The 15,364-nt window shown below is 45.0% G+C and overlaps 1 protein-coding gene across 1 annotated transcript; it reads left to right on the forward strand.

Moving 5' to 3' along the window:
- Window positions 1–1,176: 1,176 nt before the first annotated feature.
- LOC307169606 (neutrophil elastase 2A-like) lies at window positions 1,177–3,708 on the forward strand (the record flags this gene model as incomplete). Its single annotated transcript, XM_079890337.1, has 5 exons — window positions 1,177–1,240; window positions 1,341–1,491; window positions 2,244–2,307; window positions 2,497–2,582; window positions 3,705–3,708. 5 exons carry the CDS (start codon window positions 1,177–1,179, stop codon window positions 3,706–3,708), a joined length of 369 nt encoding a protein of 122 aa, XP_079746463.1.
- Between the last annotated feature and the right edge of the window lie 11,656 nt (window positions 3,709–15,364).

Raw genomic sequence — 15,364 nt, forward strand, 5'->3', positions numbered from 1 at the left:
TGGCTCGTTTTAGTTTCACTCGAAGGCAATTGGTCTCCCTAGCGTGATCCCAATTCGTTGGTAACTCCTACCGACGTGACGTCTCCGTTCTGTCAGGGTTCTGTCATCTCTGTTTGGTTTAAATCTGGTTTGGTGACATAGCTCTGACATTCCCGGTTTGTCATGTGTTTGTGTTTAGTCTGGTTTGTTGTGAGCACATGGCTTGTCTTGTATTCCTTGTGCCATGTGCTCTCTTATCAATTGTCTGGCCCCTCCCATTTTGTTACCTGATTATTGATTAATTTGCCACACCTGCCTTGTTCATTACCTTCTTTTGTTTGCTTCCTATTTAGTCTCTCTGTATTTGCAGTCCTGTGCTGGTTCGTTGTCTATGTTTCCCTAGTGTTATGTTCCTGACTGTTGCCTGTCTAGCTTTCCCCCATAGGGAGGGTTTTGTTTGTAGTTCTGTTTTGTTTATTTATTTAATAAATATCCTTATCTGCATTTTAATCCTCGTTTTACGTTTTGACCATCTGTGTTTATTCAAACATATTTGTGTTTTATATATTGCATGTCATGCATTGCATGCATCATCTTTTAACAGGTTTTTTTTTTTTTGTCGTCTGACACTGTGGTTGGAGCTGATGAGTTGAATAAGAGATTTTGCCACAATGGGTGTAAAGTTTTACTGCGTCCATCAAAGGGATGTGAAATTGCTTTAGCTTTTTTTCTGCACTCTATTTCAAGAAAGAACAAAACCTGAAACAAACTAAAACAAATTTATCTAGGAAAAAAAAAATACACTGTATTCATCAATGCAGTTAGGGTCAGGGTGACCTATATTAGCATTGCATACGGAAAGTCTTTTACATACTTGTAACTTCTATTTGTATATATGTATTACCTAAATAGAAAATTGTTTTAGGGTTTTACAAAAGTGGACATTGCCTTATACAGAGATTTTGGACCTCGCATTTTTTCTCACAACAAAGTCAGCATTGGTGCTTGCCAGATGAGGTGCTTACATGATGGTAACAAGAAGTTATGGTTTTAGACATTAGACCACAAGGATTAGCAAGAATTTACTCACAGTGTTACTGACATCATAAAGTGAGAAACTGAGTCTCCACCCACTGAAAAAAACAAAACAATAAATACTTGTTCTTCTGCAGACACTCACAGATCGTCTTCTTCATCATGACCATCATCATCATTTCTCTGCTCCTGCTGGCCTCTCTGCTGCCACACCTGACCTTCACTGGTGAGATTGATTATATTACAGTAAATTATGATGATTTTTAAGAATGTATGATTCGTATATGTGCTGAATAAGTTGACTGACAGCACTCTCTCTCTCTCAGCTCATGTGAATGTGGGTATAGTGAACGGCACAGAAGCCAAACCCCACTCCAGACCCTACATGGTTTCTATCCAGGTGAACCATCAACATATCTGCGGTGGATTCCTCATTTCTGATGAGTTTGTCTTGACTGCTGCACATTGCTGGGAGAAGTAAGACTGTAATTTTGTCTGAGCTAAATTCATGAATTTTCTATTCAATTAACATTTATTTGAGCTTTTCACAACACATTATCGTTTCAAAGCATCCTTACAGAAAAAATACCTGTTTCTATATTACAATTTAGAGTAATCTGTTATCAGAGGTGACTGTCGTAATCTCTTCACAGGTTTTTAGTCTTCACAACTAAACTTTAAAACTAATAATAAACTAAATTAAAACTAAAATCTCAATTAGATGGTTTCATCATACCTTAAAAAAACATTTCTTGATAGAATAAAGAAACCTAAAAGCTGAAGTTAAGATGAATGTTTCCATAAACAGAAAAGAAAAGCTGACAGTTGTGGTTGGTGCACATGACGTACGACAAATGAATAAAGGAGATGTCCGCATTAACGTGAAGTCCTACTATAAACATCTGGATTATAGTGAAAAACCTTTTCGGAATGACATCATGCTTTTGAGGGTAACAGACTGCATTTATACCAGTTGTTCAAAATGATACCTAATAATTTAAACTCTGTCTATTAACATATAGTTGTGTTTTTATGATTGCAGCTAGAGAAAAAAGTAAAAAAGAACAAAATGTCAAATGGATTTCAATACCAAAGACAGAAGAAGACATCGCAGCAGATTCTGTTTGCCGTGTTGCAGGCTGGGGACGTTTAGTAACTAATGGCACTTCAAGCCCAGTCCTCATGGAGACAAATGTGAAGATCATGGATAACAAAAAATGTAAAAATAGTTGGGGATCGGAGTTCTCACCTGCACAGATGATGTGTGTATATGGCCATGGAGGAACCTGCCAAGTATGTAAAACATTTTTAAATAATAATAATATTAGTAATTAACAAATTAAATAAATATATATATATACAATAATAAATAAACAAATTATTATTTCAATTTATATAACACTTTACAATGCATTCTCAATGTGCTGAAGAGAGAAAGGTGATAACTGATATAGTGACTTGCTGATCCTTGTTTTTTAACAGGGGGATTCAGGAGGTCCTTTGGTTTGTGGAAAAGCTGCAGTTGGCATCACATCTTTTGGATATAAATTTCTCTGCAATTCGCCTCAGTATCCTAATGTGTATACTAAGATTTCGGCCTTTCTTCAATGGATCAAAAATATAATTAAACAAAAATAATTGACTTTACAGTATAATAATAAAAAAGATGTGTAGTACTAGTGCGTAATCAAAAATGTTTCCAAATGTTTAACAGATTTTCTCCCACATCTTGATCTAATAAAACTATCATGTGTTAACAACAAGTCAAATGGTCCTCAATGTTACAACCTCATGAAATTGAGTAATATCCAGTCTAAATGCATTACACAAATAAAATATACTTTTTCTTCCTCACATCTATTTCCTGAGCTTGTTTCTCAACTGGGGGATTCAGGGGGTCTTTGGTTTGTGGAAACACTGCAGTTGGTGTCACATCTTTTCATCACATTGATCTCTGTAATTCACCTCAGTTTCCTAATACAAAAATTTCAGATTTTCTTCCATGGGTCGAAAATAAGATTAATCGTCCTCAATGTTACAACCTTATGAAATTGCAGTAACAACATCCTGTCTAACTGCAGAATTCATTACACACAAAATCCATTGGGGCGTATTAACGCAGACTAGGCTGTAGACTAGGAGCCCATGTGATCAGGGTGCCTCTGTTCAGCGGTTATGAAAATATTTTCTGATAATTATTTTTCTACAGTTCTAGTAATTACTGGTGTTACTGGACAGAGGTTTTAAAATAACAGACAATTGAGGAGCGCACAATCGCCCATGATGGACTAATCTTAAATCTCCCCTCCCTACAACTTACACCACACCGTTCACCAATAGTGGGTTTTCTAAACACGAACAGGTACGGTTAATCTGAAAATGCACAAAGGATCAGAGCCCTGCTAAAGCTTTGACAATGTAAAGCTGTTTTACCATACCAATAAAGCTAATCTGAATTTGTCAATCGCTGATTGATTTGCGATGCATTTTTCAAATGAGGAGAGACCACAGCAAGGGCCTCAACACATTTTTAATAATGTCACATGAAAGGCACAGAGAAACAGAGTAGTTTGCACCTCAATGACACATCTGTAGCATTTACTTCACTGGACACATGTGCTTTCCACTTCATATTTATCTACTTGTGTGTTCTAACATGTAACTATGTCTTGTTTGGTCTCATCTGACAGCTGAACCTAATAGAGATAATTAAAGTATCACAATCTCGGTACTATTGCTTAAAAATGCATTGAATATGTTAATGTACTTCTCCCCCTCTTCATCACCCATTTGCCTTATCTTTTGGCTTTCTGTCAGTTGAAGATAAAGATACACAGTGTGTGAAGCTTGTTTACATGTGCTCATTGTGCCCTCTAGCGGTGTAGACTGCAAAAAAACCTATGTACATGTCTTAGTTTCAGTAAGATCAAACAGAACAGAAACGTCTTTCTTTTCACCTCATGCTATGAGAGAAAAAAACTCTTCATTGAATGGCTAGATTTACATGCTCCTTCTTTACATTCAAGACTTTCAGTTTAACAGAGGCCAGCTAGTAGTGCAGGTAAACCTCACTCCCCTGATGTCAAGCGCACTAAACAATATCAAGTGGATATCCATTCCAATGAAAGAAGATAATATTGAAGCAGATACTGTTTTTAGTTTGTAACTATATATATGTATATTGTAACTGTTCAACTTCACAGATGATGTGTGTATATGGCGATGGAGGAAGCTGTGATGTATAAAAAAACAAAAACAATTGAGTAATCAAATCTTAATGTGTTAGCAAAGTTTAAAAATATGACAACACAAGACTTATGTGTTGTTGTGTTTCCTGATTCAGGAGGTCCATGGTTTGTGGAGACACTGCAGTTGGTGTCATATCCTTCAGAGACCCCAATCTCTGTATCTCACCTAAAGTTTATATTAAAGGGGGGGTGAAATGCTCATTTTCACTCAATCTCCTGTTAATCTTGAGTACCTATAGAGTAGTATTGCATCCTTCATATCTCCAAAACGTCTTTAGTTTTATTATATTTATAAGTTAAAGATTGGCTGTACCGAGTCTTTCCGGAAAAAAACGAGCGGCTGGGGGCGGGCCGTGTGGGCGGTGTGCTATAGCTGTGCTAACTGATCTAACAACAACACAGAGAGACATTTGAAGTAGTTTACTCACCGTGACTGCTCGATCCTTAAGCATTAGGCGATCTGGGCTTTGTTTATAAAACAATCATCGTCGAAATGCAGGGAACAAAGAGTCGTGCACAACCTCCGTTGATGCTTCGAAAAAACAAACTCCATCCACTATTCCCTTAACGCTGGGTTCTTTGGGAATCTGTGCAGGGTTGTCTTGCCCTGCCAACCAAAAACCCACTTCTTTGGTGACATTGACTTCCCTAAAAGCCGAGCATAGCGCTTTGAGGTAACGTACTGCTTTCGCTCTCTTCTCTCTCTGGTCTGCGAGTGCGCGCGCGGCCGCGGAGAAGTGCCCTTAGGAGGACCCATATAAGGAAATTCCGCTCTATCTTACGTAAGACAGAGCCATACTCGAAAAAAACTTTCCGAAACTTGTGACAAACCGGAAGGAGTATTTTTGGAACAAAAATACTCCTTCAAACGTACAACTTAACTTTTGAAACTTTGTCCATGTTTAGCATGGGAATCCAACTCTTTAACAGTGTAAAAATCTCAGTATGCATGAAACAGCAATTCACCCCCCCTTTAAGATTTCAGCATGTCTTCCATGTATAAAAAGCATTATTGGATATGTTAATTTTATTAATTGCCGTTTAAATGGGGTGATTTTGCTATTTTAAAGGTAAGTTAACCCCCTGAGGTCGGCGGTATCGCCAGCGATACCAGCTCGCTTTTTTTTTATCAGTGTAAAAGAAACTCATAAATACTCTGTTGACTTTGATTTTCCATAGGAGTTTCATACATCAATCGATTCTGTTAAATGTGTATTATTTTTGTGTATACTCACAATAAAAACAAAGTGTTGTGCTTTTCGCCAAATAAAGAAAAATAAACACGAAGCGAGTTCTGCCTTCTCTCTGTCCGTGTAGTCCATTCTGAAACGCGTCCGAAAATGAATCATAACTCAGCGAATACTTCTCACACAGGCACGTGAGATATGTCTTTATGAAGCTTGAAATCTCTTCTTTTAAATGAAGTAATTTATATAAAAAACAAATGTTCTCTTTCATAGGTTCACTCAACGCTGCGGATAGCGCAGTGGGATATTCTCTGAATGTGCCGATTGTCTGAAGCCCTATAGAATCACGCCAATTCATTGGCTGATGGCGCCCGCGCAATCTGGCTCCGCCCCGACACGCTTACGTCGCATCATCACATATTTGCGCGCGCCATCTGCTCCTCAGATTTCTCTGCCTTCAGAACGAAGCGGTCACGTTTGCCCTTCGCTCGTGATTTTTCTAAGCTCGAATTACAACTTCTGGATTATTCTCGGCGCTTCTGCGACTGTTCAAGCGGAACTCTGTTTCTCCTTACGGTGAAGTGCCATGGAATACCGACGCTGTACCCCGCCATGTGCTCGTTACATCGCTAACGACGACCCACACAGTAAGTGTGTTAAATGTTTGGGCTTTTCACATGCGCGCGAGGCAGTCATAGGATCGTCTAAATGCAAATTCTGTGAAAATTTGTTGCTCAAAACCCTCAAATCGCGGCTCGCGGTTTTTGAGAGGGAATCATTCGTCTCCCCCTGTCGCGCACCCGAGGCCTCTCGAGGATCCGCGACTTGGGGTTCGGATGTAGAGCTTGAGGATGTGGAGTTCGAGCAGACGAGCCCCGCTCTTTCTCTCCCTCCCTCCCCTCGGCACGCGCGAGGCATGCCAGTCGAATTTTCGCACGATTATTTGCGCCCCAGCCCGAGAGCACGCGACGCGGTTTCTTTCGGGCTGGAGGATGTACTTTTTACCGAGGCCTCCGACTCCGAGGATTTCGGGCCTACTCTCGCCGACGAGGTTATCCCGCCGAGCGGCCAGGAAGCGCGGCCTACTGCGGCCTACGCGGAGCTCGTTGACGTACTTTCGCGCGCTACGGAGAAGCTCGCTATTGATTGGCCCGACGAGCCCCGCGAATCTCAGTCGTCGAAACTCGTCGAGAGACTTCTCAGTGGCCCTAATTCTAGGCCTCAACGGAGAAAGCTGCCATTTTTCAGTGATCTGCATCACGAGATTTCCAGATCCTGGAAGCAGCCTTTCTCTGCGCGCCTCACTAATGCGGCAGCTGCTGATTTCACCAACCTAGTGGGTTCTGTGGAACAGGGCTATTCCGCCATTCCGGCAATTGAGGAGACTTTAGCCGACCATCTTGCTCCGTCGTCCGCGCCGTCCTGGAAGTCGCGCCCCCTCCTCCCCTCTAAAGCATGTAGGACTACTTCCTCTCTCATTGGAAAATCCTACATGGCGGCTGGGCAGGCAGGCATGACCCTGCACACTATGGCCATTCTTCAGGCCTACCAAGCGGACGTCCTGAAGGAAATGGACGAGGGCGATGGCGTGACCCCTGAAGCGGTCAAGGAGCTTCGTAAGGCTACGGATTTAGCCTTAAGAGCCACCAAACATACCGCACGCGCTATAGGTCGCTCTATGGCTGGTTCTGTTGCGGTGGAGCGCCACTTGTGGCTTAATCTCACGGAGATCCGTGACAAGGAGAAGGTTTTCCTCTTGGACGCCCCCATTTCTCAAACAGGGTTGTTTGGTGAGGCGGTCAACACGGTGGTTGAGAAATTCCGCTCCTCCAAATCCCAATCGTCCGCGTTCAGACAGTTCATGCCCAGGAGGGCTAGGGAACCTTCTGCTCCCTCCCCTGTTCGACCCAGAGAACGTCCCTCTCATAGACCGGAGTTCTTTAACAGGAGGAGCGAACCGGTGCATCCCCCACCTAACACGGTTTGGGGAGCCCGTGGTCGCCCGTTTCCCCGTCAACGGCCTCATAAGCGCCTCCAGATGAAGCGGTCCGACAAACCGACCGCTCCGGCGGCCCAGAGCCGTTCCTGACCCTCGGGTCGGAAAAAGGAGAGCTCCTCTGCTTCCTCAAGGTTGGGACAGACCGCGCAAGCGTTTCTGCCCACCTCCCAGCTCTCCTTTCCTTGCCCTGTCACCTTCGCCTCTCAGAGTGTCTCGAAGTGCAGGCCATTTTTCACCATCTCTACTCAGCCCGGCGCGGGAGGAAGGAGACGCTTTTTGCTTTCTCCCCTCACCCCCGACACTCTCTATAACTGCCGGTCGCATCCTCGGAGGCACTTTTCGTTTTCCTCCGGAGCAGGCGGACCTGGTCACCATGACCCCAGCATCGATGCCTCCCATCACGTGCCAGGACGCCAAGGGCTCTCCTGCACAGTCAACTTCTCTACCCCACGTATGTCAACACGGCACCCTCACTCAGGTATGTCGTCTGCATTACAACATCCCTCTTCCTCTTTCACATTTCTTTCAAGAATGGGAGCGCTTACCAGGGGTATCGTCTTGGGTTCTTCGCACAGTTCGGTTCGGCTACACTCTTCAGTTTTGCCGCAATCCCCCCTGTTTCAACGGGGTCTTTCCTACTGTAGTAGACAGCGCCACTCAGGCTTCTGTACTTCAGCAGGAAATTTCATCCCTCCTTCTCAAAGGAGCAATAGAGGAAGTTCCTTCAGGGAAAACCGAACGGGGCTTTTACAGCCGTTATTTCCTGGTCCCGAAGAAGGGCGGCGGTTTGCGTCCCATACTGGACCTCCGCCGACTGAACTTCTCCCTTTACAAAGGGAAATTCAAGATGTTGACGCTGAAAGCTATCATATCTCAGATTCGGCCAGGGGATTGGTTCGTGACAGTAGACCTAAAGGATGCTTACTTTCACATCCAGGTTGTAAGGCGACACAGGCAGTTCCTCAGGTTCGCCTTTGGAGAAAGAGCGTTCCAGTACAGGGTCCTTCCCTTCGGCCTCGCTCTGGCCCCGAGGACATTCACGAAGTGTATGGATGCAGCTCTGGCCCCATTGAGGCTCCAGGGCATCCGTATTCTAAATTACCTGGACGATTGGCTCATTTTAGCCCAGTCCAGGGAGCTAGTGACCCACCACAGAGACATCGTCTTGAGTCATATCCAGTCTCTCGGTTTGAGGTTGAACTCGGAGAAGAGTGTTCTTGCTCCGGCTCAAAGCACCGTTTTCTTGGGGGTGAACATGGATTCCGTTCTCATGCCGGCCCGCTTGGCTCCTGCGCGGATTTCCAGTCTAATGACATGCTTGGCCCGCTTTTCGCTAGGCCATCATGTGTCTGTGGGCACTTGCCACAGGATGCTGGGCCTAATGGCCGCAGCCTCCTCCGTGCTACCACTGGGCCTGCTCCACATGAGACCCTTTATGTGGTGGATGAAGCTCTCAGGGGTTCGGCCCGGAGGGCCAACCCTTCGTCTACTGAAGGTATCGCGCAGTTGCTTTCGAGCCCTGTCAGTTTGGCGGGACCCTCTTTTTCTTCGGAAAGGGGTCAGCATGGGTGCGGTATTTCGTCGCCAGATGATTATGACGGATGCCTCTCTCACCGGCTGGGGAGCAGTTTTCGAGGGCAGACCAGCGTGTGGGGTCTGGACTGGCGAGACTCTCTCTTGGCACATAAACTGCCTGGAGTTAAGAGCCGTTTTTCTGGCTCTGCATCATTTTCTCCCTCTTCTGGAGGGACACCATGTAATTGTCAGAACAGACAACATGGCAGTGGTGTCTCATGTGAACCGGCAGGGGGGTTCTCGGTCGCGCACCCTAGACAGGCATGCGCGTCACCTTCTCCTGTGGTCTCAGAGCAGATTCCTATCTCTGAGAGCAGTTCATGTCCCTGGGGTTCTGAACCTCGCAGCAGATTTTCTGTCGAGGCAGAAACTCAGATCGGGAGAATGGATGTTGAACCGCCAGACGGTGGCCCTGATCTGGGAGGTTTTCGGAGAAGCGGAAGTGGACCTCTTTGCATCTCAAGAGTCGGCCCAATGCCCGCTTTGGTTCTCCCTGAGTCCCCCGGCTCCATTAGGGATAGATGCGTTCGCTCACCCTTGGCCAACACAGAAACTCTATGCCTTCCCGCCCATCAAACTGATCCAGGCGGTCTTGGCCAGAGTGAGGGAGAGCGGAGTCCGCCTCCTCCTGGTAGCTCCGTTCTGGCCGTCTCAGCCATGGTTTTCGGAGCTAATTCCTCTGCTGGAATCTTCCCCCTGGAAGATCCCGGTCAGGGAAGACCTGCTGTCCCAGCTGCAGGGCAGGATATGGCATCCTCGCCCAGACATGTGGAAGCTGTATGTTTGGCCGATCAGAGGCCGTTAGCATTAAGTTCTGATCTCCCAACTGACGTTCAGGAGACCATTGCGAGTGCTAGAGCCCCTTCTACAAGGAGGCTATATTCCTCCAAATGGAAGGATTTTGAGACATGGTGCTTAGCACATGATAGGAGCCCAGTTAACTGCCCTGTTGGTTCAGTACCGGAATTCCTGCAGGAGAAGTTTGCTTCTGGAGCAGCTGCTACCACTCTCAGAGTTTATGTCGCAGCTATTGCAGCACATAGGGAATCAGACGAGATTCCCCTAGGGAAACTAAGATTAGTTTCGGCCTTCATGCGTGGGGTTAAGCGCCTGAAACCGGCTCGCTCCCCTAGAGTTCCCTCATGGGACCTTTCTATTGTCCTAGAGGGTTTGACGAAGGCCCCCTTTGAGCCCTTGGAGTCAGCTCCGGAGCGGATTCTAACTCTCAAGGTTTCTCTTTTGTTGGCTTTGTCCTCATTAAAGCGGGTAGGAGACTTACAAGCTCTTTCTGTTAGCGAGTCTTGCTTGGACTTTGCTCCTGGCTTGGTCAAGGTTTCCTTGAGGCCGAGACCAGGGTATGTCCCCAAAGTTCTTTCCACAACTTTCCGCTCGCAGGTGGTTAACCTTAACGCTTTCCACCCTCCTCCATTTTCTTCTGAGGAAGATAAGAAGCTTAATGGCGAGTTTGGTAGTCCGTTCCCACTGCGCTATCCGCAGCGTTGAGTGAACCTATGAAAGAGAACGTCTCTGGTTACTTGCGTAACTTATGTTCTCTGAATAGGGAACGAGACGCTGCGTTAGCTGCCAAGCTCCTCGCGCTGCTGACAGTTTTCTTTTCGGCAGAGAAATCTGAGGAGCAGATGGCGCGCGCAAATATGTGATGATGCGACGTAAGCGCGTCGGGGCGGAGCCAGATTGCGCGGGCGCCATCAGCCAATGAATTGGCGTGATTCTATAGGGCTTCAGACAATCGGCACAATCAGAGAATATCCCACTGCGCTATCCGCAGCGTCTCGTTCCCTATTCAGAGAACATAGGTTTTTCCTTCTCCCTTCATTATCTCTAAATGAGCTGCAGCCGCCCCGCCCCCGGCGCGATTCACATGTAAATAGTTTACGTGATCTAGTATGCATCGCATACGCCCCCCGATCAATGCGAAAGATGATTCTGGACAGCGAGGAAGAATGCACCTTTTCCTCAGAGGACGAACGGCAGCATTTTGAAGAGCGAATTCCGCCGAGAACACAATTTCGGAGTAAGTTTTACTTAAAAGTCTTTTGTCTTTTATTTTTCGTGTTCGCATTTATGAGGAAAAAACAATATTACGTGACAGTTCTCCATTATGGACGCGAGCGCTCTAAAAAAAGCACTAAAAGACTTTCAAACTTTCACAGAGACCTCAAAACAGAAAGTACAAATCCTTTCTTTAAAACGAATTTCGTTTTGTATCAATTGTATCTTAATTTTAATAATTTTTTCATTAACACATTTCCTGGATTTAAAGTAAATATAGGCTAGCAATCACAACATAAGGTGCTTGAACTGGAGATCATCATGAACCAGACCGTAGCCTACTCGCCTCACATGTCTAAAAAATGTGAAATATATTTACAGAAAGCTGGTTCTAAACAAAACCATCCAAAACACTAGCCTACTGCGAAGATCGAGAGTCAATAGCCTATCGTCAACTTCATCTTTGCCAGAAGTTAAATTTAAATCGCGTGTGTGAATGAATGATGATGTTTTAGCAAACTGTATTGCTACTGAGATGAGTAAAAATCGACTGAAATATGAATACATAGATAAAATGTAGGCCTATAATCATTTTTTTTTACAAAGAAAGAGTACACTTGAAATATTGTTGAAATTGTAATTATTGTTGTAATTGTAACCTTTTTAATAAAATAGCAAAACATATTTACAAGATAGATGTAAGCAAAATCTTAAATGGTCAATATAAGTCTTCTTCTAAATATATATTTTGTCCTTGCATTGTGGCTCAGTCAGTTTCACACCTGAATGAATGGCTAATTATGCAGAGTGGGTGGGACATTGTATTCTAAGGTGTAAACTACTCCTCCCCCTCGCATATTGGCTTTCCAAGCAAAACCTGTTTTACATCAATTTAAATCAATGTATGGTTTTATGTGAACGATAAGCAAGACTATTTTCACATAATTTTGAAGAAAAAACTCTAGGCGAGGACATCCATTAGTCAAAAGTCTTATTGACACATATTTACTATGTGTTTTGTGGCCTTATTTCAGAAATTTTCTTTTTTCTTTTTTTCAATAACCATGCATAAACATTATTCTCTCAAAAACGAAAACATGTACATACATGTGGCTCACATATTATGGTAGCCCTGTTTGTGCTTTATAGAGTGAATTTACACCTTTGCCATTAATATGTTTATAAGCAACTGAAAAAAGCACAAATGTCAGGGCATGTCAGAACATCTCAAGGGCCCCAAAAACAGCCCAGACCCCAGAGGGTTAATTTGCCCTCAAAACTTCTTACAATAAACATAATATACATTCAGAGCAGTACGTTAACTTTTTTTTTGCACATAGCACTGGTGCTACAGAGGTTGAAAGTTTTGTAGCACAGGCCAAACTGTTGTAGCACAAGTATAAAATGTCTGTTATCATCCCTGAAAACAAACACAAGTAATGGAGTTCATCATTTAAAGAGGCACTGATGTTCCATAAAGTGCACAAAAAATACAGAACATCACAAAATTTGTTTTTAGACACACTTTTTATTTACTTGCTAAAAATGGAAGAGTGCAGAAACATAACACCTCTTACACCTCAACATTACACATCAAAGTAGAACAGATCTGTGGGAAGACATCACTAAATAAAAACTCTTGTTTGCAAACTAGCACTAACCTATCCCATGACACTCCTCTATGACACTAATACTGTCAACAGTTGCATCTTTTCTTTAGTTTAATGCAAAATGCTGTTACCCATCACAAAGGTGTTGTCTATTTGAATCTTTTCTGGAGCCTCCTTGCTCAAGCTACAAAACAAGAGCTGTTGGTCAGAATCGAAAGTTAACCATGGAAAATCTTTTTTTCCACACACGATTATATCTATAATTTTTCATTTTTGTTTCTCCCTTACTTTGATTTGGTAAAATTGCTTCTGTCGATTCTTCCTCGCGGACTCGTTTGAGGTTTTCGTGGATCACTTGAAAATAGCACTTCGTTTTCTCGTCAACTAGCAGCTGCGTAGAAATAATGGATGAATTGGAGTTGAACAAAATGACTCAATGCAGCCGGGACTTGAGTTTTAATCGCAGTTTTAATTAATAGCAGTGCGCCATCAATCTCACACGCAAACAAGCACAACAATCACTTCACACTATTAAGCAGCTGTGTTATGAACATGCAAAACTGTATCGCTTGCGTGCTACAGTGGTAAATTTATTCATCGCACAGACCAATTTTTCCAAATGAGACTGTTGCGTACATCAACCGGTAAGGTGCAACTCGCCAGCCATCCCCTCTTTTGGAGGCAGAAGCATCTGAGGTCGATTTGTGCTGTTCATATTTTGGGGGTGCTCAAGAATGGAGACTCCATCCCCAGTCGGTCCAGCTGATCTGGCGTCGTTTCGGAGCCGCACAGGCAGACCTCTTTGCCTCTCCAGAAACCACCCATTGCCAGTTGTTTTACTCTCTGACCGAGGGAATACTCGGTTCAGATGCGCTGGCCCACAGCTGGCCCCGAGGCCTACACAAATATGCGTTTCCCCCAGTGAGCCTACTAACACAGACATTGTGCAAGGTCAGGGAGGACGTGCTTTCCTTCTTGCAGCAGGGGATGGAGCGAAGGCTGTCTCCCACCACCCTGAAAGTCTATGCTGCTACCATCTCATCCCACCATGACTTGGTGGAGGGTAAGTCAGTTGGGAAGCATGACATGGACATCAGGTTCCTTAAGGGGGCGAGGAGATTAAATCCACCCGCCCTCCTTCTTTACCCTCTTGGGATTTGTCTCTGGTGCTCAGAACACTCCAGAATGCCCCATTTGAGCCTTTGCAATCAGTAGACTTGAAAATCTTGTCCCTAAAAATGTTGCTCCAGGTTGCACTGGCCTCCATTAAGAGGGTAGGGGACCTGCAGGCTTTTTCAGTCTACGAATCACGCCTAGAGCTCAGGCCGGGTGATTCCCAGGTTACACTGAGACTCAGACCCGGATATGTGCCCAAGGGTCCCACCACTCCCTTCAGGGACCAGGTGGTGAACCTGCAAGCGCTGCCCTCAGAGGAGGTAGAACCAGCCCTGGCTTTGCTCTGTCCTGTCCGCTCTCTGCGACGGTACGTCAACAGAACTCAAAGCTTCAGGACCTCAGACCAGCTCTTCGTCTGTTACGGAGGCCAGCAGAAGGGAAAGGCTGTGTCCAAGCAGAGGATGGGTAATGGATAGTGGGCTCCATCACCCTGGCTTACCAAGCACAGGGCGTGCCTTGCCCGCTCAGGTTGCGAGCTCACTCCACTAGGAGTATTGCATCTTCCTGGGTGCTGGCGCGTGGCACCTCTTTGACAGATATCTGTAGAGTTGCTGGCTGGGCGACACCTAACATGTTCGCTAGATTCTATAGCCTACTGTACGTGTAGAGCCGGTCTCCTCCTGTGTTCTCAACTCAAACTGGTAGAAGACACTGAGTGGACCCGGCTTGTGTTAGCTTGCTGCGCTAAGACATGGGCTATTGCTCCAGAGACTTCCTACGGTAAAACCCTTTGAGTCCTCCGTCACCATCGGCTGCTGGACATATAGCGGAGCGTCCGGCACCAGACCTATATTCAGTTGAATCCTTGAGAACCGGGTTTAGACTGGGTGCCATATGTGTGACCCTATGGGGATCCTATATGTGTAGCATTCCACGGCTGCTCCTAAACGGAAGCACGTGTCTTTCCCTTGGAGCCAAGTCCCCCAGAATTCTATACGGAACAGCTCTACGGGGTTAGTCCTATGTACATCTCCACATAACTACTTCTGGAAGAATGTGGCTTCCGCAGCATTCTACTTTCTAATGGAAAGGACAAGCTTTCCCAGTGTTATCCAATAATCTCACTGTTTGGGTTACCACGGAACAACAGTGACTGATCTCTCTGTGCAAGCCCTCTCCCATCGTCTTTCAGGTAAGAAGGGGCAGCTGGCTTGCATAGGGCACTGGAAGAGGGCAGCAGCTGTGGCGCTTTGGTAAGGATTCCCTCAGTCATTCATCGACGAATGTTGAGAGTGAAGTGACTGAAAGAGAATGTCTCGGTTACTTATGTAACCCTTGTTCCCTGAAGGAGGAAACGGAGACGTCCGTCACCTCGCCACGGCTCCTACACCCCGCTGCACAGCCAGATCATTGCTCGGCTGCTCAGCGAAAAACTAAAGTGCAATCGCACCTTCTGCTCATTATATACCTGCGCTGTGAGGTAGAGCAGCTGTTGCAAATGATTGCACGCCATTGTGCATTGGCTCGTTTAGTTTACACTCAAAGTAGATTGGCTCTCTAGCGAGATTCCCTCAGTCGTTCATCGACAAACGTCTCAGTTCC

The sequence above is a fragment of the Squalius cephalus genome (genome assembly GCF_949319135.1).
Source record: "Squalius cephalus genome assembly, chromosome: 13".
Classification (NCBI taxonomy): Eukaryota; Metazoa; Chordata; class Actinopteri; order Cypriniformes; family Leuciscidae; genus Squalius; species Squalius cephalus.